General features: G+C 24.8%; 2 protein-coding genes and 1 long non-coding RNA gene across 3 annotated transcripts; 1 reads left to right on the forward strand and 2 right to left on the reverse strand.

The window, feature by feature from the left end:
- Positions 1–1,139: 1,139 nt before the first annotated feature.
- Positions 1,140–9,804, forward strand: LOC126550025 (uncharacterized). The gene is made up of 3 exons (XR_007604046.1): positions 1,140–1,329; positions 3,111–3,199; positions 9,669–9,804. It is a non-coding gene; the product is annotated as an uncharacterized LOC126550025 (long non-coding RNA).
- LOC114120431 (opsin, ultraviolet-sensitive) lies at positions 7,566–15,319 on the reverse strand. Its single transcript, XM_027982330.2, has 8 exons — positions 15,151–15,319; positions 14,515–14,712; positions 13,316–13,528; positions 12,346–12,476; positions 10,701–10,873; positions 9,709–9,869; positions 9,435–9,536; positions 7,566–7,788 (listed from the first exon to the last, which is right to left on the reverse strand). Exons 1-8 carry the CDS (start codon positions 15,210–15,212, stop codon positions 7,692–7,694), a joined length of 1,137 nt encoding a protein of 378 aa, XP_027838131.1. The 5' UTR covers positions 15,213–15,319; the 3' UTR covers positions 7,566–7,691.
- Positions 15,320–20,050: 4,731 nt separating this feature from the next.
- Positions 20,051–25,378, reverse strand: LOC114120459 (nuclear pore complex protein Nup160-like). The gene is made up of 2 exons (XM_027982367.2): positions 24,937–25,378; positions 20,051–23,825 (listed from the first exon to the last, which is right to left on the reverse strand). Exon 2 carries the CDS (start codon positions 23,818–23,820, stop codon positions 20,215–20,217), a length of 3,606 nt encoding a protein of 1,201 aa, XP_027838168.2. The 5' UTR covers positions 23,821–23,825; positions 24,937–25,378; the 3' UTR covers positions 20,051–20,214.
- Positions 25,379–26,667: the final 1,289 nt, after the last annotated feature.

Here is a 26,667-nt window from a genome sequence, read left to right on the forward strand (position 1 = left end):
TCCATCTATTTCTACAAAATATTTTTTTAGTGGTCTTAAAATAAATTTTAAAAAATTAAATAAAAAATGATTATACCTCTGAAACTTATACTAAATAATAAATACATAATAAATTAGACAGTGCAATTGGAAGTAATGAAAAATGTAGATTAATGTGACATGGGTATACTAGTTTATCGTGTAATTATATGATTACATTAAAACCTCGATTATCTGTGACTCTCTCATCCATTAACTTCTGTTAAACCACCGGACACTGGGTGCCATAAATTCGTGAGTTACAAATAGAATATATTGTACGATCGTATTATGGATATTATGGTCCCACTTGTTTTCATCTATAAAATAAATTATACCGTGTAATTAAATGTATAAAGAGGTATAAAAAATAAGATGAAGCCGATTTAACAAATTTAAAGCTATTAAGAAGAATCTATGAAAAAAATTCATATAAATAAACTAAAATAATCAATTAATTAAAATTGTTTTATTTTATCAGCATGTATCCTATTACTTGCGTATAATAATAATAATAATAGTAAATAATAATATAAATATAAAAATGAATTTTTTTCTTTTATCCGTCACTCTCTTGGTCCTGATGGTTAATTGAGGTTTTACAATATATTATATCATTAACATTATTAACGAATTATTCAATTTTTAATCATGATATTAGGTTTTTTACTTATTTGCGTGAGGTATGTAAGTTAGAGAATTGAAATGGGACTATAAACTAATAAGTGCTCGATATTCCGAGATTCAACTTTTTTTTAATTTGGACTGGTTTTAATAGGAATAGGTAGATATCTATTATAATACATCAACCGTGTTTTAGTTTTAATCAGTGGATTCGTAATACTGATATTCAATCACCTATAAATGATATCATTGTAAAACCATTAATTTCCTAGATCCACTAAATATGCTCTTTATGCGATATTTTATATAAACTAAAAATGTTTAAAAAAAAAAAAAAAAAAACATTGAATGTATAGTGAAAGTGCTTAGGTTGCAAAAATAAATACAACATGCATGCCATGTAAGTTAAATAATTCTTCATCATTAATTCGATGTTAGGTATTGTAAGTCTTCGTGATACAACAGATTTAAAAAAAGCTATGTAATCATGGTATACTCATTGCGGAAGGGAGTGTGGTACTATATATCGATACAAACACTAACAATAATTATTCATTATAAAACTCAATGTATCAGTGCATTATATTTTACTTAATTTAAATATCATACTGTAGTTTTTATTTTTTATTTGTAAAATGGTATATTTTATTTGTATTATCCACGGATCGGATAAAATATTATAATAAGGTAAGATATAAATAATAAATATGTACCTATATATAATACTTATAATTACACATGTTTTAAACTACTATATTGAGTATATTCTACACAGCAGATCAGTAGAAGAAGTGGGTGCTAACCCAAACCCTACGAGCCATATGTAGGCTCACGAAAGTAATCTGTATATAGCTCGTCAAAAATTGTCTAATTAAAACAAAAAACTCAACAAATTTCTTTTAAATAACTTTAAAACCACGATAACTCCTTATAAGTTCCTAAGAAATTTCTATACACTCAATATTTGTGACTTGAAAAGTACATAAGTCGAATTCATTTTTACCTCCCATAAAATTCGTGTATCGAGACTGTACATTCCAAAAATACAATAATAATAGTAATACAATTAAAAAATATATGAAAATATTTTACACTTATTCTTAATGTGATGTTTGACTTTGTGTTTCGTTTACTAACAATGAACAATCTTATTAGAATTTATTAGTTATTTCAATTTTTAAAGTTGAATAAAAGTTATGTTAGACAATAAAATATAAGACAATATTATATAGATGCAATAAATAACTATAGGTACTCATAAATGTATTTGCAATATACATATATATATATATATATATATATGTATATACTTTATATTAAATGTTTCAGTTTATTATTTATATCAATTAAGTAGTAATCATAATAATTTCGACTGCCCCAACAAAAAGGGTCGTATCTCGTTTTTGACAACTTTTCAGGATGAACCAAACTAAAATTCAAATTTAAATTCTTATTCTGTATTTTAACATAATACCTATATCAGTTTAAAAATGTAGATACATACCTATTATAGAGTTTATAAATATTAAAATATTAACTAAAAAAAATAGACTTATGGGTTGTTTTGAGATACCACCTTAGAAAAAAAGTAGTATCTATACTTACGACCTTCTTCGATGGTGATAAGCTATTAAAAAAAAGTAGTAGGTATGTATATACTTACGAACTTTTCATTGGTGATAAGTATTTTTAAAAAGAAGGAAGTTCCATCGTACATCTTGTATAATAATAATAATTATGTATTTATATCACAATATTATCATTATTAACTTTTTTTCAATTTAAGGCTACAAAGACAGTCGCTATTATTATATTTACAAATTATTTTATGGAAAATGTAACTGTTACCAATATAAATATAATTAATGATTTTTTATTTCTTAATAAACTTAGTACGTTTTAATTTTGAAATCCTTTTATTAAATAAAACAAACACGTTATTGTAATATAATGAATATAATCTAATAGATAGGTACGACCTTATTCGTTGGTTCTATCGTTCTATGATTGTGTCAATTCGTCGTATCTGTACATACGACGGTTTCGTTGAAAATAGATATTTCGGGAAATTATAAAAATAATTAATATATAATCTCTTTGGTACACTAGAAATATAATTTTTACCAACACAAAAAATAAAAACTAGTTAGTTATCGGTCTCCTTCATTCTCTCTTTCTTTTATGGTTTTTCGTTACGCGTTAAATTTTTCTCGGCTAGGTCCCCTCGCCAACCCGAGATAAGTTTTTTTGTTAATTAAACGTATTTTCTATAAAAAATAATAATTACTAATAATTAATGTAAAAAATTCACTTATTCATAAAAACATACCTAATATTTTATCAAATTTTCTATAAATATAACTAATATTTTTTTTACCAATTACTTACTATGAATTCCATAATACTAACTAAATATTAAATAAAAAATTCACAAAATATATGATAGTTAAAAAAATTTATATTATTAGGTTAAGACTGAGATTATTCGTACTTTTATAATATTTGGTGCCTCGCTCAAAGATAATTGTTTACTAAAGATGCCCGACGAAGAAAAAAGGTTAGCATCATTATGTATGTATTTATGTATGTAATATTATGTATTTTAACAATAGTCAACAGATTGTTTTTATCAATTAGAGATGTTAAAGAATTGTTTGGAATGATATGATATTTTATTTAAAAACATAAATATTATTACACAAAAATTTGTTTTATTTTATCTAAAATTAGCTAGTGTATATACGATAGGGCTTAAAGTATCATTATGCCCTCTCCTTACTGAAAGGTTTATTTTATGAAATTTATTTTTATAAGTTGTTCGCAAAAAGAAACCATATAAAGTCTAAAAATTATTCAGTGTACTTTAAACTAAAATTTTAAAAATTCGTAAATAAATTGTTGAATATGGAGAATAAAATTTACAATAACTTAACCTAATAACGTTAAAATAATACTAAATAATATTCTACTAAATATTATATTTGAAACTTTGCCTTTAAATTTGATAGTAACCAATAGGTCACAAATCATAATTCTTTCTAATATAAAAACTGGGGAAATCGCTCCGCAGTCAGCTGTAGAGTAAGTATCGAGAAATGTACCTCGTCATGGATGTGTTAAATTTGATTTCAATGAAAAATCATTGAATACGATAAACCATTCTAAGCGAGAATATTTTACTATACTATGTTGATATTATTCTACAAGTAATGCAGTAAGTTTAACTATATTTTTCTAAAAACAAATCGCATAATATAATACATAATAAATATTATAATAGGAATTATTTATTGTAGTATAAATAATTGTTAATAACTTAAGAGGATGTTAGCGGACTATTTGTTTTCTCTCTCTGGCTCACACGCAACATAGACAATACACATTTATGCAAAATCATTTTCTCTATGATTTTAAGTAATCTTAGAGTAAAAACACCCACTACAAAAAAGATGGAGCATAATATTTTTGAGGGAATGACATATCGATTTGTCAAAATGTGGTCTCAAAACAATTTAAACATCGTTTAAATGTACAACATTATTTTGTTTATTTTGATAGTCAAATAACAATAAAATATAAAATCGATATGTCATTCCCTCAAAAATATTATTATCTATCTTTTTTGTAATGAGTGATTTTACTCTATAAGATTACTTAAAAACATAGAAAAAATGATTCTGCGTAAATGCGTTTTGTCTGTGTTGTACGTAGACTAGAGAGAGAAAACAAATAGTGCGCTGACATCCTCTTAAATAAGTCAAGTAGAAGTGTCGCGTAGAACAGTGTGAATAAGATCGTAGTGTAATAAATAGCTTAAAGTTAATACAATATTTTGAAAATTCCGTTATGTATATAGGTAGTAATAAATTATATTATTCATATTAAAAAAAAAAAAACAATAAAATAACAAATCGTTATTTTTCATTTAAATCTCCAGTTTTGTTATTTGAACTAAAAAAATGTGTAAAATTGTATTAATTTATTTATTGGAGTAAACCCCAGTTAGTAATAAAAATTTAAAAAATATATAAAAGCATTAAGCTAAAATATAAACTTAAGTTTAATTTAACAACTAGAAAAAAAAAAATAAAATATAAACAATTATAATATTTAGTAAATTATGTACAAAATACAATATACAATGAGTGATATTGATGAATAATGTGTAAAAGTAATAGGAACATAAAATGAGGCGGAAGCAAAGGTCATCCTTGATTGACTAGGTAGCCTAAGCATTCTGTCCATTGGATGATTATGACTGCAGGCAGGGGCGATTGTAAACTCTCCCGATGGTACACTCTCCAGGGTCTACTCCTGTACTACCTGACGGAAACGTGTTAACTCTCCCGGATTTATTCCTGTACTACCTAACGGAAACATGTAAACTCTCCCGGGTCTAGTAAAAATCATAAAATAAATTTAATATACATTTAAGTTGTGTTTAAAAATAGTCAATCATATATAATAATAATAACAATATAAATTAATGTCTTTAGCTGCTATGAACATGATATTATAGTCAAAATACAATAAAAAATAAAATTTCAAAAAATCCAATATACATTAAAGTTTCTTTTAAAAATAGTCAATAATAATAATAATAATATAAGTTACAAATACAAAATATACGTAAAAATGTTAAAATTATTGTTTTTGATAATAAGAACATACAGATTTTAAAAAGAGTTAGGGAATCTATTTTTTTGTTCTTTATAATCTAATATTTTTTGGGTTATATTTTTTTCTTTATTTTTTGTATAAATATTTTTATAATATGGTAATATGATTTACACATTTATGGTAATATGATACGATAAAATGATAATCACAATCTCTGGAGTGTAGCCAACTCGTAGTGTAGCAATAAAATTTAAAACAACTCGGGAGAGCTTACATATACTTCCTACAGGTAACTATAAAGTTGACCCGGGAGAGTTTACACATTTACTTCAGGTAAACATAATTTTAACCCGGGAGAGTTTACACATATACTTCAGGTAAACATAATATTAACCCGGGAGAGTTTACCATCGGGAGAGTTTACTATTTTTAAAAATCGGGAGAGTTTACCACCACCCGCAGGAAGTACAATAAATGTAGAAATGTATAAATGGAAGTTTAATTTCAAACGTTATGTGAACAGAAGGGAATTTAAATAGAACACGAAAGAAAAAATGAGGTATATCAATTAAACTATTGAAAAGAGCAGAAATAAACTGAGAGTTTATATTTTTACAACGGGCGAAATTCTATCATCAAAGTAATTATGTAAAGTCGAGGAAAATTTTAGTTTAAAAGCTATCTAAGACAAAAATGTATGATGCTGCACACATTCAAGACATAACTGATTTTGTGATATTTAGTTTATTTAAGTTCAAAATATGACGCAATGAAATAATGGATAGTGGATATATTTAAATGATACACCAATTATTTATCCAAAAATGATGTTTGTTATCATTCATAATCATAAAATATAAATCATAGAAACTTGAAACATTTTATACTATATTACTTAAATAATAATTCTCTACATACAATACAATTTCAAAATATTTCGACTAATTTTAAGTTATATAAATAAAATTAATATAATTATATTATATTTATTATTTTATTATATTTTTGTTATATAATTTAGGTATTATCAATTTTCAATTCTAATAAATATGGATTAGCAATTTAATTAATGATTACTCAAAAGTTTTATTACAAAAACATAAAAATCTTAAATATACATAATATATTGGTACATATCATTTTTTTTTTTTAACATTAATTCAAGTTGATATTTTAACAAAATACCATTTATTAAATTGCATTTTATTGTGAATTGTAGTTCCAAAAATATTTTTAGGGCCACGAAAATTTTCACATGATGTATTTTTTTATTTACATTGCGCAATGATAATTTAAATATATTCATGTTTTATCAATTTATGAAACTATTCACATCCAGGTTTACGGTACGTCGGTATTCATTAATAAGTTAATAACAGTTATTTAGAGATATTTTATCAAATCACATTATAATATATGCTATTTATTTTTAACAAATTGCTTAGTATTTAAGTTCATCCTACTGTATTAATGTAATAATGTATTATAACTATTACTATTCAAAAAATTAAAAAATACTTATAATAACTTTAAATATAAAATAAAATAAGCTTTAAAGTTAGAAAAGTATAGGCTGACAGATAATCTTGCTCAAAATAGTTTTGCAGTGATTTATCATTGAATTAAAGTTTAGCACATCCATTATATGACCTAACTCAATGACAAAGGTATACTTAACTTCAACTAAATGCAGCAAACCGCGAGTTTTCTAATTTATTTTATTTATCTATTACGTTAAATATTATATTATCATTATTTTTTTTTTTGTTTTATATTTTATATTTTTATTACTAAAAGTATATTACTTTTAAAAGTACAGTTAAAAAAAAAAAGAATAGAAAATAATTAGTAGAATTCTATTAAGTATTAACAGACATTTAATTAAAGTGGATAAGTAGATACTAATTTTTATACGTTATATTATAATATATTATAATGTGTATGAATAATGTTCAATAAAATTAATTTTGTCAGGTTAAATAATTTTATATTTATATAATTATATATATTATATAAATATAAAAGGTAAACTCTATTATTGTTTCCTAATTTTGAAATAAACTTTATAACAATAGTCACGTATAATTTTACTATTCATAATTCTCTCACTTAACCACAGGTACCTACTACCTAATTCGTTTCATTATTCACATAACAAAAATAATTTATTTAGTTGATTACACATTTAGTATGGAACAGGTACACTGAAAATTATTTCTTACGTTTTTATTTGCAATCAATCTAAAGTAAGTTCGTAAATTAAACGTTTCATATTATAGCTTTAAATAAATAGAAAACGTATATTCTTTGGAGTAGACAGTTAAATAAAATGTATTTATTTTACAAGACACACGTTTCGTTTTTTATCTATTATTGATTTTTCATAAATTTGTAATTATTAACCTATTATAATATTAGGTAGATATATATTAAGCAGTTGTAGTTGTTGTAGATTGGGTCTCTGATGCTGTTGGTGGTGGCTTTTCATTAATTCCAAGACATGGAACACGTTTTGATAATTCCAACCTAAATAAAAAATAACTTTTATAAATTTAATTAAATAGAATACCTAAGTTCCTCAGTCGATTAAATATATTTCCATATTCATAAAATATATTGTCTATAATATATTACATATTTATATAACGTGTGTAGAATGATTAAATGGATTGTTATGAAGTTATTCGACTATTTTGGTAGAATTGATTAAAAGTAGTGCAAATAATTAGAAAATTAATCATAATTTATGTAAAAAGAAAAAAATTAATTTTTACGTTTGAGAAATTGACTTCGTGGAGCTTAATACTTTATCAAATCTATTCCGAAACGACAAAAATATTTAGTTACTATTGCAAACAACTTTGGAATTTAAAATATCAAAATTATAATAATATTTTTTGGCACGATCAAATTTAGTACTTACAATTTGTAAGTTACAAGTACATATTTTATATTTTATAAACCAATAAGGCTACACTAAACGTGTTACGTCAAAAAAATTGAGAACATGGAGTTGACTTCGATTTTGATTAATGAGTAGGTATACACATTTGAAAATGATAATAGGTAAGATTTAATTATTTTAATCATTTCTTCTGTTGTTTATTTGTTATGATTTTATGGATGTTCTTTTACTCAAACAGTATAATAAATAATTATGTACGTCGTAATATATCATAATCATTATTATAAGAAATTTAATAACGTAATATTGTTTAAAATTGTTTTTATATTGTATTTCGTTAAAAAGAAAATTTTAAATATAACTATACTTAATTCTATTAAAATATTAGAGTTTATTATTTTGAAATATAATTTGAAATTATTTGTTAAATTTTGATAAAAAAATCGAAACCCCTCTCTTTGCTGACTAAAATTAGCAATAATTGTCAAAACTTACAATTTTGTTTTCTAACTTTCAAAAAGTGGTTTGAATTATTTATTCACAATTAATTTACTAAATACTGATATAGGTTCGGAATGAATAAGACTAAGCGGAGAAGCTCCATGAAGTTGACTCCTAAACGTAAAAATTAATTTTGTGGTTTGTAAATGATTAGTAAATTAAAAAAAAAAACAACTTTAAATTATTTGTTATTAAATTTTTAAAGATTAATTGTGATAGGAACTCAATTTTAGAGGTCAATTTCACCTTAGTTATCAAGGGTAAAACTAACTTTGTGATAATTTAAACTTTAAAGTGTTGTATATTTAAAAAAAACTGTATCATAATATAATAATGTATACATACATATTTATTTGTATACAATAGTTGTTTACATGTAATTTTCTTTTTTTATTTATGGAAAAGGCTGCAGTTTCCTGTCTCAGAGTGTTTGACATAAAAATGTACCTCATATTTTTATTAAAACTTTCAACCCATTTATTACTCTAATTTCAATATTAGTTCACAAATCTATTTCTCTAAAAAGTTAATATTTCATTATTAGCAATATTTCGATTAAATAAAAATTTCAAAATCTCAAAACAAAAAATTAATGAAAAGTTGTATAAATTATGGATTTGCAAACTCAGCAATAAATTGAGAAACATAATAAAATAATCAACCTATATTTAAGTAATAACATAATTCTTGATTAATTACGGGTGGGATATGGTAGCAATTAAAATAAATTATAATTTATATCACAAATAATTATCATTTAGTTCACCTGTATCTTGGATGACTTATTGCATATACATAAGGATCAAAACATGCCACAGTTTTGCAAAATATTGCTGGAATCATTGTAATACCAGGTGTCAGCAATGATCTTGAAATATAAAATATGACACTGATTAGTAGGTGTTACAGTAAATTAAATAATATTATGTGATTCTTAGTGATCATATATTTACACTAAAAACTGAATTATTCATTATTGAGTTAGTAATTTAATTTTCAGAAAATATTTAAAAATCATCAAAAGTTTAAAAAAACCTTACCGATCTCCAAAAGCACCAATCATGGCAACCACGGCGTATGGTGTCCAAGAAGCTATGAATAAGCAACAAATTGTGATAGCTGCTTTTGCAATTCTTACTTCTGCCGATTGGGCGTTGGCATCTTGATTACTTCGCAACGATTCTACGTTCATTTTTTTAGCCTAAAATGTCAGGATAAATAAATTAATTTAAAGTATAATATAATTTAATTTTTAAATATTTCGATTTAGGCGTCTACGTGACTACGTGTAATTAATGAGCCAATGCTAAGTTGAATATAACTGCGTTATATACATTAAAATTACAGTTATGCAGTATCACTTTAGTTTGGCAAGTACTGAATATATAATATAATAGAGTAGGTTTTTTACAATTAATGTTTCCTCATATTTAGAAAAATAATATCACAAAAATTTAAAACAAGATACAAGACTTACTGAAACACATTTTATAACTCTTATATGACAACAATATGTATTAAATAAGCAGTACATACAGTTGCATGGTAAACATAATTTCTAAATAATGTGCACTCGTCCAGAACTTATAGCATTACAATTTAGGGATGAGTGGTTAAAGTAATAATTATTATATTAAATAAGTAATAATTTATTGGCAATTTAGTTATTAGTAAATACCAAGTACTTATCTTTAGTTTGTAATATTATCATGTACATTTGTCATTTATTATACTTAATCTAATACTTAATCTATATCAATGTATAATCAATATAATAAAAGTAAAAATAAACATATTGTTTTGCTTATAGTAAAAATATCAATTATTGAGTAGATGTACACAAAGTATCTACAGCGAATGAGAAATTAATTAGGTTAATAAACATTTGAATAATAATAAAATAAAAAGATACCATTTTATTTATACTTGTCATTTTAAATCAAATACTACAAGGATTTATCATTATTTAAATTTGTTAAGTAATAAAATACGTGTTAAAAAAAAAATCAACTACCATAAAATTTTAATTAACCTGTTCACGAAGTGCTTTCTCGTGATTGAAAACATGGCTAACAATTTGAGAGTAGAAAAATATGACTAATGAGACTGGTATTACATAACAAATAACAAACATTATTCCAATGTAAGCTCTAGTTTCGTCTGTTGGAGATAAATAGTCAACGGTACAACTTGTCAAATACCCCTCTGAAATAAAAAATACAGTCTTAGTAATCGTTAATTTCAATAAGTTAAACAATATTAATTTCTAAATAAATATAGTGTAAGTAGTATAATAATATAGTGTCCATCGGCGCGTATTTATATTAATGTATTAATACAGGTCTTGTACAGGGCCTATACAAGTGAGAATGTGATGATCAGAACTTAGATCTTTTTCCCCATAACTTACTTTTTTATTACATTTTAGAAAATTATGATTTTTTTAAATGCTTAAAAATATAATATTTTTGTTTATATTTATAAAAAATTGTATTTGGTAATTAAAAATTAACATGTATTAAGAAAATAAATATCTATACTACACAAATATAACGGCTATATATGGATTTAATATAGAACAAATTATGTACCTATACTATATGTATACTTTATAGATAGTTTATAATATTATAGAAAGTTATAAGTAGTTACAGTTATCTATAGTCTATAATATATTAATACATTTATGTAAAGATATAACTTATCTCCTATCTCACTATTACTTGTTAAGTTAGGTCATTTTTTGCTCGTTATTCCTATCACTTTTAAAAAAGTAATACAAAAATAATTGGCAAAAAAAAAAAGAAAATTGAATTTCATAATTTAATTATTTTAATAAGAAATTTTTGAAATAAAACGAATTAAATATAAAATATATGCAATAAGCATTTTTTAATAATCCATAGATCATTTGTTTAACATTTACCTATCTACACTTTATAGTTGATAAATTTAAGTGTATGCATTTAAGAACTTCGTTAGAGTTTCATCTAAAGCTAATGTTTTTGTACACTAATGAACTTTTTTTTTTAGATTATTATAAATAGATCAAAACAATTATTTTTTTGTACATAATTTAGGTGTTTTTACACTGATCTTTCCTTTCCTTATAAAAGTTATGTATACGCCACTGTATAAACTTCCTACAACTAACTATATATAATTATCACGAGAACAGTATATATTATACATATTTAATTATTGTGAAAAACTATAATTTAAGAAAGTAGTCAAATTTAAATTATAAATGGTGCATTTTATAAATACCTACATATTTAACTGATTTGAAGTACTTTACGATTTAAATTTAAATTCATTATCTTTTTGTTAAATTCTATATTTTTTAAATGGATTATAATCTATAGATACGTGAAAACGCTTAGAATACTTTTAGATAAGTACTTATAAATACCATTATTACATAAATGGCTTCACATTTCAAATAGAGTTAAAAGTTTATAAGTAACAATATATTTTTTATCTTTAATTTGTTAGGTTGCAACGTGTACAATTTTAATGCTAGAATATAATTATATATTATATATAATTATTCTATATGTTGTTATTTTTAAAATAGCTAATTTTTATTTTGTACTTTTAGTACTTACAGATTTTTTTTAAACAATATTTTATAATATAATATATTCATATATATATAGTAAGGATTCATGACTAACCTGGTACAAATCTATTCCATTTTTCAGTTAGAGGTAAAAGGCCCCATGGCACAGTATAAGCCCAAATACATGCGATTAAAAACAATGCTTTACCATAAGTCATACGTCCATCGAATGGTTTTGCTATCGTACTAAAAAATAAAGTGTTACATTTAAAACATATTTTTTATCCAAATGATTACTTTAACGTAAAAAGGATACTGATACGTAAATAATTAGTTTTTTATTTTAAAGTTAGCTACTACAAGTAAAATATGTCAACAGCATTAATTTAATACCAAATATATAACGTAATATAACGCAATAGTTAATATTATATTAAAATCTATATAATGAAAGTTGGCTTATTTAACGCTGAGTAATATAAAAAAAAATTAAACCAAAATTGAACGCGAATTAAATTAAGAAGTTTAAATGTAATAAACTAATATATAGGTATATTATTATTATTATTAATAATTACAATAGCTTAGATAAAATTAAGAACGAGTAGATAGTTAATAGGTAGTAGAAACCCACACTAATAGTTTATAATGTAAACATGTGCATAGTGTATATTAATAATATTATAGGTAAATGGTATAGTATAAAAGGATAGTGCAGCGGTTCCCAACCTTTCTAGTTGTGCGGATCACCAATTTTGTAAAAAAATCTTTGAGGCCCACTATAATAGCACACCTATATACGTATTATAACTATAAAATATATATTATATGAGATAAAACTACATTCAAACCTCAAACGTTCGATACTGTATACTTATTTTACACTGTAGTTAATATTGATTAAATATTATTATAACCAGAAATATTATAAGTATGAAACAAAAATATATAATTAAGGTAGGTACAAAACCAGGAATAAATACGACTGCTAGATAGAATAATAGGTAAGGAAATATTTTAAATTGGTCGAAAAATATATTAGAAGAAATTCAGGTGAGTATTTATTATTTATAATAGATACCTACCTAAATCTGTCATATGCAATTGCAGCATTCGTAGCACTCGCACCGAGGCCGCTAAAAGTTCCGGCCACACCAAATAGCTGGCAAAGAAAATGGCCTTGATAACCACGATTTATTGAACTGTATATGAAAATTGGTGATTTTGCCATCATCACAAAATCACACAATGCCAAATTAATTACGAATATATTGGACGGCGTTCGTAATGGCTTTGCTCTGAAATAAAGTATTCAGTTATGTAAGTTGTAACGTAATGTACTATGTAAAGTATCCACCTAGAGCCGATAAAATATAGGCATTCTTTTCATTCAAGCCATCCATTTCATGTATCTTATTTCATAGTTATTAATTGTTTATAGGTACAATTTAATAATCAAACATCAATTTTGATTTATTGTTTATAACAATGATTACAGATATATTATATAATAGTTTTTATAAGGTTTAACTACTTTTATGATTAAATAAAGATCATTATATCATATATATATTTTTAATGCTATAAATAGTAAACGAAATTTTGATACATACTATAGATTTTATGTAATATTTTGGAAACTTTTACAGAGAAATATTTTTCATTTTATTCTACAACTAGGTACTTCAATATAAAACGTATACTTTTTCTGATTACTTTACATTTTAGTAGGTAAGTAGTTAATGTTATATTGTTTTAAAATACATTTTTTTTCCATCAAAATATTTTTAATGAATTTCTATTATATAAAATATTTAAAACGTTTAAGTAATAAGAAAAGAATTTTACTATTAAATTATATAATATTATATTGTATTATGGTATATTGTCTGTTATTCCTATAATTATAATTAAAAAATAAAAATAATTTAAATATTATTTTATTTTTGTTTTTCACGTGCTATATAGGTATCTTTTTCTTTTATATCTATTTTACTTTGTTTATTGACCTGTTACATTTAATTTAAGTTTATCATTTGTTTTAAAAAATTGGGCAACAATGCAATTGAACAGGAAATTATGTTGGTTATTGTGTAAAAATTATGTAAAATATTTAATAATATAGTATTGTGTAAAAAAAAAGTACTAATATACTAATAAAATAATAATAAATAGGTATTTGGTATATAATATATAAAATATATTGATACTAGTGGTGTAAACCGGCTATGCACTAATGATATTTATATTAATATATAGATATACATATAAGGTAGGTACTTACATACAAAATATCCATATGACCAAACCATTTCCAAATAATGCGATAAATGTAAAAAGTGTGTACATAAATGCTAAATAGTAATGTTGCAACGCACTAGGTTCTTGGTATTTTAACCAATGTTCTGGGATGTGGATGAGATCTTCAGCTGGAAGGTTCCAACCCAACAAGTGAGTTTCTCCTACTTCGTTTTCCATCAAACTAGAAATTGTATAAAAACATTCCTATGTATATTTTATTTTTACTGTACCCATTAATTCGTCAACGCAAACGACAAAGAAAAGAAAATGGAAAAATTTTAGACACTGTCCACATATTATTTGTTTAAAAAATATATCTATGTATAGGTAATCTATATAATGGTGGTCTTAAACGTATAAATGATGAATTTGTTTTCTTCAATTTTTGAATATATAGGACATAGGTTTATAAATTAAAGTTTAATAATGAAAAATGGGAAATTACTAAATTATAATAATAATATATTTATTAGAAAATCACGTGTATTTTTTGAGGCAGTATTGTATAATATAATTGTAATACGGCCGCACTCAGCCTTGAGATTAAGACAATGACAAAATTCCCTCAACAAGTACACTCGATTACAATGTGTATTTTTTCGATAATATTTTAGCCTACCCCAATTGTGGCAGAGGTCTTGATACAGTACGATTGAAGTCCATTATTAGAGTTGGTGACATTGTAACGGTTATGTGTGGACTGACTGAGAGCACGATCCGGAGTCCGGACAACTAAAACACTACCTAAGTACTATATACTGTACACGTCCGGAACAGACGGTATTTTTAAGCTGTAGTTTATATTTATACATGCAAGTAAGGGGTGTGGGGAGGTATATAGAGCAGGGTACACACACACCGTGGATTGCAAGGGCGACGCGGATTAAACGTAGTCGTTGTAGCCTATCAAATGATTAATCCTCGGCTAATAATTTTTTTTTTACTTATAAGGTTATAATATCTAAAGTTTTTTTTTCCAGGTAAATGATTTAATAACTAAATAATACATTAAAATCGCATAAAATGAATACAAGTAGTTACTATTTATAACATAGTGGCGTATAACTATACATATATTAGGTATATATTATTTGGATGTACTCTATATAATATAGGTACGTTAAATTTGAATTTAATACTTTTCACAGGTTGATTTTTTTTTCAAAGTGAATGGTTTCATTTTTAAATATTTTTAATATGCAGGTACATTTTTAATCACTTATTATATTTAGTTAAGTACTTGATACTTTTCACAATCCTCTTTCCACGTGTTAAATAACACTATACCTATGTACCTATAAGTAAAATTGTTTATCGACTTTCGATTTTTAAATTTTAATCTAAATACATGAATACTATTTTATTTGTTCCCATCTTTTTGCACCTTAGCATAAATAAAAAATATGAAGAATTTGTCTCAAAATGTATTTATATAGGACATAGGGGCATATAGCACATAATAATATTATATAAGTAAGTATTATTTAAATTAAAAAATTCTACAAAGTTATTTATTTAAGGGGATTGGAAGCGTTGATTTTCTGTCTTTGTCTTACACACGTGGAATATAGGAAAAATAGCTATACGCGCCTGACAAAAATTAAGGTACTTCTAGTTGTTCGATTTAAAATATGTAAAGATGATTGAATTGGCATACAAGTTTACTTTGCATCAGTTGAAGTATATTTTTAATATTTTCAATATATATTTAATAATAAAAATTGACAAATTTATTAAATTTAAAATATTTATTCTCATCAAAATATTTATTTTAAACAATAAAACAATCGATAAAGTGCTTCGACCGATGCAAAGTAAACTTGTATACCAATTCAATCATCTTTACATATTTTAAATCGAACAACTAGAAGTATCTTAATTTTTGTCAGGCGCGTATAGCTATTTTTCCTATATTCCACGTGTGTAAGACAAAGACAGAAAATCAATGCTTCCAATCCCCTTAAAAAAAACATTCAATATCTATCTCAAAAATTAATTTTTATAAAAAAATGTAATGTACACAATTTTTAATCTTCACAAAATAAATTATATTATATGTTATAGTGTTATTCACTATTTAATATTTTGAACAGTACCTAAGTCTTTCTGCTTTCATATTAATTTTTGTGCTTGTGTAGGTACATTTCACTTTTTATAGTAAAAAAATACATCGATCTTCAAATTCAGTTGAAAATTTGAACCAGCTAGTACTTTGAATAAAAGAAGAGAGGAGGAGTGAAAGGAAATAAATACTAGTAAATTAAAAAACAAATCAAGGGAAACAAGAATTTTTTGGTAAAATCGGTTTTTAAAAAAAATTGTTTTTTTGTAGGTATACCTAATTAAAAAATTAATAACTGTAAACTTGCATTTTTACTAGATAATTAAATAAGTACTTTCTAGACATCAAATAATTTTCAAAATATTTTAGCCGTTTTTTTTCCTTTTATAAAATATTAGAAATTTTTGATTTGTGTATAACATTTTTATTTTTTATTTATCACTCTCGACACTAACGATTTATCCTCAAACTATTTTAAAAATTTGTTATTATTCAAAAAGTATAAGTCGTAGATATTTGAAAATTTCACCAGTTATTTAAGTAGGCATTTTCTTTGCATGATTTAATTTTCAAAATATTTTGACTTTTTTTGAGCTGATAGACAACTGAAATTTACGATTTTTTTGAGAATGTTTTTTGAAGTGTCGATAAAAGTTTTTTGGCCCAGTAAAAATACTTGAAAATTTAATACAAGATTTCCATAAATTAAATTGTAAATAGTTTACAATAATTATAAAAGAACTTAAATTTTGGTATATTCAGGCCATTAAAACATAAACCACCTTTTCAACCAACCATTGGAATATATATCTAGGCTGACAGAATCGTTTTTTGTACACAATGATACCTATCATTGGATTCAAATTTAACACTGCTACTTATAATATATAATAGTGATCCACGCAGCACCTAATGTACAACAGAACGATACTTACCCACTTACCCGCTTTTTATTTTATTAAAATGAAAACAAGTAGGTACCTACCTAGGTATATGTTGAAGGTTGAATATTTTGTGTTAACCGATTTAGTAAAAGATAATTTAAATATATATACCTACTTATAATGTTTAAGAAGTATAAAAGGGACATTTTTATTTTAAATAAAAATGAGATTTATTTAATAAGTCGATAATATAATAATAAATATCTAAAGACTATAACCATTAAAATGTTAATATTTGTGTACCTAATAAAAGCTTCTATCGGTTTCAAAAATTATCAGTAAACTTTAAAGAGGATCCTTGTATGTAAAAGTTCACTCTTACGACTCACATCCATCAAATGATGTCAGCTCCTACTCCTACACATTAACATATTTTAATAGGTAGGTACCTACCCAAATACATAAATGATATATATTTAATTGAGTTAAAATAGTATCAATTACCATTTAAGATTTAAGCCCAACAATTATTACAACTTTATAGCAATTAGATATAATATAAAAATAGGTACCTATATATATATATTATGAAAGATTTAACATTAAGTGGACCTTACAAGTTAGGTACATGATCAATAATGTTTGCAATATTATTGGCAGTAGGTATATAGGTAATAGATATTGAAAAAATTAAACCGGGTTGGAAATTTATTGAAAAAAGTATTGTTACGATATAAATTGATTCAATATTATTGATCGTGAAGGGTTCACTTTATTTTAAGAGTAATATTTGCTACGTAAATAATATAATAAGTGTCATATAATATACAAATGATTTTTACCTTGTTACTGATCTTCTGGAATAACGTTTCAGGCGTGTACACAAGGAGAGGTTTTGGGAGTTAAGTCCCCTCCACATCGAAATTTAGATATATTATTATAAAATGTAATAAAATATATTATTATAAAATGACTAGATTATATAAGTATGAAAATGTGTAGCCTACTCCTCCCTCCATCCAAAAGAATATATTTTTTTTTGTATGCGCTTGACATAGGTACTTCCTAGTATTGAATACCATTGTAATAATAAAAATTCTATTTCATCTGTAAAATAAACAAATCCATACATGAAACTACCTACTATTTTAGATAGTGGTTTTCTTAATTCTGAACAGTAAATTAATACCTACCAACTATAATTACAAAACACTTCATTTAAATCCATGTTAATAAATATCTCAGTATGTTGATAGGTACCTATCTAGATTATTATTTATTATTATGCTTATAGTACAAATTATCCCATACAATTTTTTTTAATAATAACTCCCTAACAATATCAATAATTTTTAAGGTGTATAATTATTAATTAACAACTATTTATAATTTATTAGAAATAATAAATAAAAATGTAGAAATGTAATGTAGGTAGGTACCTATGTGGCTGTTACATTATGTGTAATATTCTTCAAGACTAACAATTGTAATTTATAACAGCTGGGTAATTATGTTATGATTGGTTTGTAAATATAACATTTACAAAATGATTAAGAGTAAAGCACATATTGTAATTGATTGTATAAATCCAATGAATTTAAATGATTAAAATATTTCAAAGGCTTCTTTTTTATATAAAAACCGAATACAATTTTATAGGATTGACATTTCATTATGGCTTCTTATAATCATATATCAAAAATAATGTAAATAGAAGCCATTAATAGATAATATAAAAAAAAATACACACTGAGATACTTTGTATGACTGACTGTGTACAAGCATATATTGCTATTTATAAATATAAAATATTGGTTAAGTGTGTTATAATTATTAGAATTAAAATGAGAAAATAATAATTGTGACACAATAGTCCTACTGAATGTAGAAGATTTCTATTCTAGACTCAAGTAAATTAATGATATCAATATTAATTAAATTTTTAATACCAGAATTTTTTTTAAAAATGTCAGCACATTTCTGTAATAATAATGTAAAACATTTTACATTTTTACCTATAATAAAATCATTTGTACCAAATGATTTATTAAGCTAAATGAATGTATAGTAGAACAAATCATTTATATAGAATTAAGAAATGACACTGAACAGTAACTATTAGATACAATTTTCTGCAAATAACAGAATTTACAGAACTGTTTCCTTTTTTTAATTTATCATGTAACTTTTAAAATTATTTAAAACCAAATCAATTATTTACCATAATCAGTTGTTAACTACTACAAAATTAATTAGTGTTCAGACAGTATAATGTAATATTATATGTACAGGAAACCAATTAATAGATTATAAATATATAACAAGAATTTTTAAAATTATTTTTAATAACAGTTTACATATTAAAAGATTACAATATAATGATGATAAAAAAAAATAATATTTAATATATTGTATAATTAAACAATACATAAGCCATTACTGTATAAGCAAACCAAACACACTGACTTAAATAAAATTAAATACTAAACTAGGAAACATATAATTATTTTATAAAATTAGGTGATTTGACTTTTTTAAATTTGCATGAATAGGCCAACATAATATCAAACAAATAAAAACATTTCATTTCATTTTATTTTATAACTGTTTTACAATTCACATATTTCATATTAGAAATTAGTACAAAGTTTAAAAATAAATTTGTATTGTAATTCTGAAGTATCCAAAAACCTAATTAATTTTATTTGTACAAAATATAGAACTTATTACATTTTAATTAAAAACACTTAATTTTATTTTCTTGTGCTACAATTTTATCATAAAATATTTTATATTTATTTAAAACTTCATCTCCGGCCTGTAAGTTATTATGTTTTAAATTTACAATAACACATTCTATAATATCCACAGGTATTGTTTTACCAAATGTACTCTCAGTATCATCACTACTTATTTCTTTTTCAATAAGTTCTAATATTAAATCTGCACAGTTTATCAATTCTCCATAACTTAAGTATAATTGTAAGAGTTCACCAACATTTCTTTCTTTGAATGTTTTGACAATCCAATTAGGTAAAAATGATTTATGTCTAAGTAGTTCATCAGCTACGTGATAGTGTATCAATGTTCTTCCTTCTTCTTCATACCTGTTTACTAATGTCTCCAAAAAATGCCAAGCTATTTTTCCACTATCAATGCCAACACCACTAACTCCGTTGTCGGCTAACCAAATCCATGCTTTATCACACTCTTCAGAATCTACAAGAGATAAACAAGTTTTTACCAACTCTCTTAATGGCTGACAAAGCGATAAATTCCACATTTTAGACAAACGCATCACATCTTTATATTTATGTTTCATTAGCAATATAGATATTACACTTTGTACGTCCATATTAGTTGTAGAGTCTTCAATTTCTTGACGAGCTCGAGCCAACCAACATAATTTTTTTAAGTGCTCAATTTGTATTATTCCATCATGGGCATCATCGGTCTTTGAAAGAAAAGGTAATGAAACTGTTACAAACCAAGCATCATTAGGGTTTAATATTTCTAAGTATAACAGCGATAGTCTTAAATATTGTTCTTGGGCTACACATGTATCAGCCCGTAAATATAATTCATAAAATGTCATTGATAGTTTTTTGTACTTGGCATATTTATCATGAATTGAACATAAAAACATGTAAAAAGGATCTGCATCTACATTTGACAAAGATCGCGCTTTTTTTAGTACTATATCTTCTACTGAGCTTTGTAACCCATAAAAATTATAACTCAGGAGTTCTTCCTTTTCATTATTTTCTAATAATGTTAAAACAAATGTATGCAAACAATTTAATTTTCGATCTTGATCTTCTAAACATAAAATATTATCGTATGCACTTCTATATGCTTTTAATTTTAAATTATTAAGAAAAATGTTAGAATGAAACATTGATGTCATATTTTTATTTTCAGTATATGTACATATTTTTAATGCATGGTTTCCAAGTTTTACTGCGTGTTCATAATAATTATATTTTTCAAACAGAGTAATAGCTTTTAGAAAATTGTCTAAATTTTTTTTAAGATCACTTTTAAGTATCTTAAGTGCTTTATCTGGATCATTATTTAACATATATGAAATAATTAATGTTTCTTCCCATTTATTAAAGTCTAATAATTCAGCGATTTGTTGTATGAAAGTGTATTGTCCCTCTTGTAGTAAGAATTCCACAAGAGTAGAAGCGTCAATAAGTGGCCAAGTGTAATTTAACAAGTTATCAATATAATCCATAAATGGTTCCCTGGCTAACAATGCATTAGAAGAGATCATTTTTTCACATAACTTAATATCATGTGAAAATAAAGCTTGAATCCAATAGCTATAAGCAAGATTACTAGCATCAATAACATACTCTCTAGTTTGTCCAAAACTCTTGGAATTCAACTCCATAAATGTAAACAATCTACAACATAAGTCAAAACGTGTCACCGCTATTTGATGAAAACTGTGAGAAACTACACTAATACCTAATTTACTTCTAAAACACTTAGAATATAGTGTATCTTCCATATCTTCATCTGTTTCTGGATCAGCATGCAGCATCTTTATTAATAGACGAATAGTATCAAGAACATTAAATCCATTTAAAAATAATGATACAATTGGATTACTACTATTAAACATATAAGAACTTCTAACTAATTCCAAAAAGTTTTTTTGGGACATATTAATGTCTAAAAACAAATTAAAATTATTTTTTGGTTCTAACATCAGCACATTGATTAAGTTATTTAATTTGGTTTCATTATCAGGATTTTTAAATGTAAATATGTTATTTTCGATTTGATCTGATGGCCGCAAAAAACAAAAACTTGAATTTGTTACAACAACTACTAAAAACGATGGTGAGCTTAACCAAATAAGTCCAAGAGGAGCTAATCTTTTACGGCGGTAATCTAAACAGCTTTTATAAAAACTGGCACTACATTGTTCAATAAGTTGCATTTGTGACTCAATATCTGAAGAATCATATTTATCCATTTCCTGAGCAACTTTTGTATCAATTGCATTACTTATTTTGGTACGGTAATCAGTAATAAATTCACAACCATCAGATGTATCATAAACAGCAATAGCATTTTTCAAATCATCATTTGTAAAATAGGTTGAAGACGAAAATATTTTATCCAAATAAGTTTGTTTTGGGTTAGATGAATATTGAGTAGGTTGTTCAAAAGCAGTAGTATCCAAAGAGCAATCTTTCCACACACCGTTCCTGATATTTACAGATTTAACACAAGCGGTATCTTTTCCTGTTCTCCATATGCACCAAATTTCATTACCATACAATGACATATCAACTAATCTACTATTTACTGGTGACCGTACATAAAACTTTTGTTGAAGTTTAAACATACCGTGATCAGTGCATGGTTCAAGCACTACAAATGTTGAACTTTCTGATAAACTGAGGTAAATAGTAAGTAAAAGTTGATCATCAAAACTTTTATGAATAATATGTGGTCTTGAACCATTCTCTGTAGAAGCTGCATAAATTTTTTTCATGTCCATAATATAAATATAGACAGATTTATCGATTGACCAAACTTTTAATTCACATGTATCATCAAGAGAATATACATAAATATCTTGTTGAAATGGATGTACAGCTAAACTATTAATAACTGGATTCTCAATATGTGTAGAAAAAACTTTGGTTATATTTGAAAGCATTCGAGGTACAGCAGATTCTTGACAAATTTCTTTTAAGGTGGGTAGTCCAGAAATATACTCCATACGTATGTAAAGCATGACATTGTTTTGAAGAGCTATAATAAATATAGCATCATGTTTTTGATCTAAACAAGAAGCAGCTGAATATGGATGGCTAAGTTCTGCATTATATGAATAAAATGTTGCTGGATCATCAATAGATGGTACATTAAAATTTGAAAAAATTGATGAATCCAATAACACATTGTCATTTTCATTATCGTTTTCCAGACGATTTGGTCGTGGAAATGTCAATCGGTGACAACTACACGCTGTTGGCACTAATAAAACAACAGATTCTAATGTCTCATACACAGAGATTCCACTTTCCAATACAGGTGAATCACGAAAATGTATACGCACTTGGTTTTCTGTAAGATTCATGTCTAAACTATATTCAACCAATTCAAGTTTATCATACAAAACACGCCAAAATATAAAACGGTTTGGAATATCTTTGAAACAGTGTCCGCCTGATTGAGGTAGTGTACTTTCATCGCGCAGAGTAGTTGAAGCACCTTCAGGATTGATCAAAATTTCCCTCCATTCATTTGATTGAAAATGTTCAGTAACTACTTGTCTGTAGATGGTATCTAAGTATGGATTTTCAATTTCACCCATATTTTCTAAACAAAATAAAACAATACAAAATTAATTAAAAAATTAAAATTAAAAAGTAATAAATAGCAATTGCACGCTAAACCTAATTAAGTTTTGTTATAGTTTGTAAGAAAAATAAAATAAATTAAAATAACAGGTTAATAAATAATTTATATAATACATGAATAAAATATAATTTATTATTTTAAAGAATACTAAGAAATTCTCTAAAGATATAATTTTTTTCTAAAAAATTGAAAATGATTATCAAGAGATACCTAGCACATGTATAACAGAGTGTGTACAATATAAAATTAAATTTATAAAATCAAAATATTATTATCTAATGAATCTTTTATTTTTTGTTTATAATTTAATTTTTAAATGAATTATGAATATTTTAAAACTTTATGTTGTTTGTGCATTTTAAAATACTAACAAATACAATTTTAATTAAATTAATTTCAAAATATTATAGTTTATAAATAAATTCTGTTAAATATCTACCTAATCTGATTTATAAAAAACATTTTTTTTTTTTAAATTATTTATTGGACTTATTGGTACTATAAATAAATAAATAAATAATTAGGTATACTAGATAGTTTCATACAAAAATAATAAGCTGTCCTATAATTTATATATTTACATTACAGATTTATAATAATTTCTGTAATAATTGATAACTTAAAAAAAAATTTTTAAGTAGGTAATGATATTTTTAAAAATATAAATACTTACTAGTATTTAATCAACATAATTTGAACTACATACTCATATATAAATATGCATGCCTCAAAAAATAATAATTGAGTCTAAATGTTTATTATTCTAAATCTTATAAAAACACATAGGCTTACATGGAAAATTATATTTATTTAAGATTTTCTCAAACATCGGTTTTAATGATCTATCATTTTGTAATGACTTAAAATCATTGATATTATTTAGAAGTATCAAATAATAAAATTTAGTTGTACATTACAAGTGAATGATGAAATGGGAATAAATCTATAAAACTGGGAATTTCCAAATTACATATTCATAACTAAGGATTTTAGTATTAAGAATCATTATTAAAATTTTAAACCCGAGTTTAAAAACTTGTAGGTAATTAAAATATTGTAAGCAACTCACCGTTTCTAAGCACACGTTAGGTCAGCTTAACAGGACGACAAATTAAAGTTGATTTAAAACTTGAGAGCACGTTTGGAGTTTTTGACGTTCGTTTAACGGTATCATAAAGTTAACGTTAAATTATATGGACGTCATATAGTAACTTTGATTATGTTTTCCTTCTGCAGTTCGGCGTTGTGTTGTAGCAGTTGTAGTAAACACTAAACAAAACTCAAACTCACGAGGGAGTTTATTTGTTAACTCTTATCACGTCTTGATCACAAATAAATGTAAAATACGTTAGCACGGGTATCATACATTTGTCCCAACGTCACTTTCGTCCATGTTCTGACATTCTTTACTCTTTAGCACGGTTTAAGATATACCTACCTTAAACCGTGTTCTTGAGGCAATATTCGTATTCTGTATAGTGTATAGTTCATTAGTTCCATAAAACATTTGTACAAATGGTCATATATACCAAAAAGCATTTGTTTCAAAAAATGTTAGAATAAAATATAACCATTGGGGAAAATGTCTAGTGAAAAAATTGTTAGCTTCAAGAAATATTTTTTAGAACAAGTGTCAAGTAATAATGTTTCATTGAAATAAGGGTATTCAAATAATTTAAATATTGACATTAATATTGCATGTTCTATAGAGTTCAGTGTTATACACTCAACATAAGCATAATATTATTGTTTATAACCATTTGAAGTTCAAATTTTGACAATATAATATGTTGCTCACAAACACTTGCTAATTATTTTTTAGTTAGTAATTTATAAGATATTTAATTTTTATAGCTAAGACTTAAAATTGTAATAGTAGTACCTAGGTAATAGCCAATAGGTAGGTACTATATAGCCACTAGGTACAACGAATAGCGGACAATTTCCCCCCTGACTGTTTTTGGCGTAGTAGGACATTTCCCCTCCACCATTTTTTTTAAGTTTCTTATTTAATAATATAATATAATTTATTATTTAATAACAAATAATTTTTTTTCATAAATATAATCAATTATATACCTATCAGGGCCAGTTCCTAATGTGGCCAGTGGTCGTTGTTACCAAAATTAAATAAAAAATAATTTTTTATGTGCAACCAATAAGTATGTATAGATGTGGCCTCTCTAATTCTAAATCCCGGTGACATTTTTAATCCCAGTCGGCCCCTGATACCTACTATAATTAGGTATCTATTATATTATAGTTATTAGTAAATGTATATTTTTGATAAATTCAACTACTTGAAACAATAAAATAATAATAACATTATAGGTACTTAAAAGATTATCTAAATAAAAAAGTAATAGTTCTAGCATACTGTACTAATTGCTAGTAACATTGAAATCTAAAATTGTAGGTACCTATATCTAAAACCCAATCAATTGCTGGGTTGTCAAAAACTATCTTAATTACGTATTTGATTTAGACTATTAAGATAAGATTCTTCTACAATTTTTAACCTATTTTACTTATACACAATCTTTTTATGTTTTATTATATTTATTATGAAAAAAAAATAATTTCTTATTAAATAATAAACTTAAAAAAAAAATGGAGGGAAATGTCCGCATCGAAACATTTTTCGGGGGGAAAATGTCCTACTACTCCAAAAACAGTCGGGGGGAAATTGTCCGGTTACTAGGTACAATGTTGTTCACAGTAGTATTTAGTAGGTAGTTCATTAAAGACTAAAAAATCTAACAGCACAATTTTTTTATAAAGTTAAAATTTAAATGTTGGA

Source organism: Aphis gossypii, chromosome 2, assembly GCF_020184175.1.
Source record: "Aphis gossypii isolate Hap1 chromosome 2, ASM2018417v2, whole genome shotgun sequence".
Lineage (NCBI taxonomy): Eukaryota > Metazoa > Arthropoda > Insecta > Hemiptera > Aphididae > Aphis > Aphis gossypii.

Bases quoted from the DNA above. Each gene is read 5' to 3' on its own strand.
- LOC114120459 (XM_027982367.2), bottom strand. From the start codon at position 23,820: ATGGGTGAAATTGAAAATCCATACTTAGATACCATCTACAGACAAGTA.
- LOC114120431 (XM_027982330.2), bottom strand. From the start codon at position 15,212: ATGTCACCAACTCTAATAATGGACTTCAATCGTACTGTATCAAGACCT. The intron at 14,713-15,150 runs GTAGGCTAAAAT...TACAATTTCTAG, and splicing joins AGACCTCTGCCACAATTGGG to TTTGATGGAAAACGAAGTAG. The intron at 10,874-12,345 runs GTTAGTCATGAA...TTTTTATTTCAG, and splicing joins ATGGAATAGATTTGTACCAG to AGGGGTATTTGACAAGTTGT.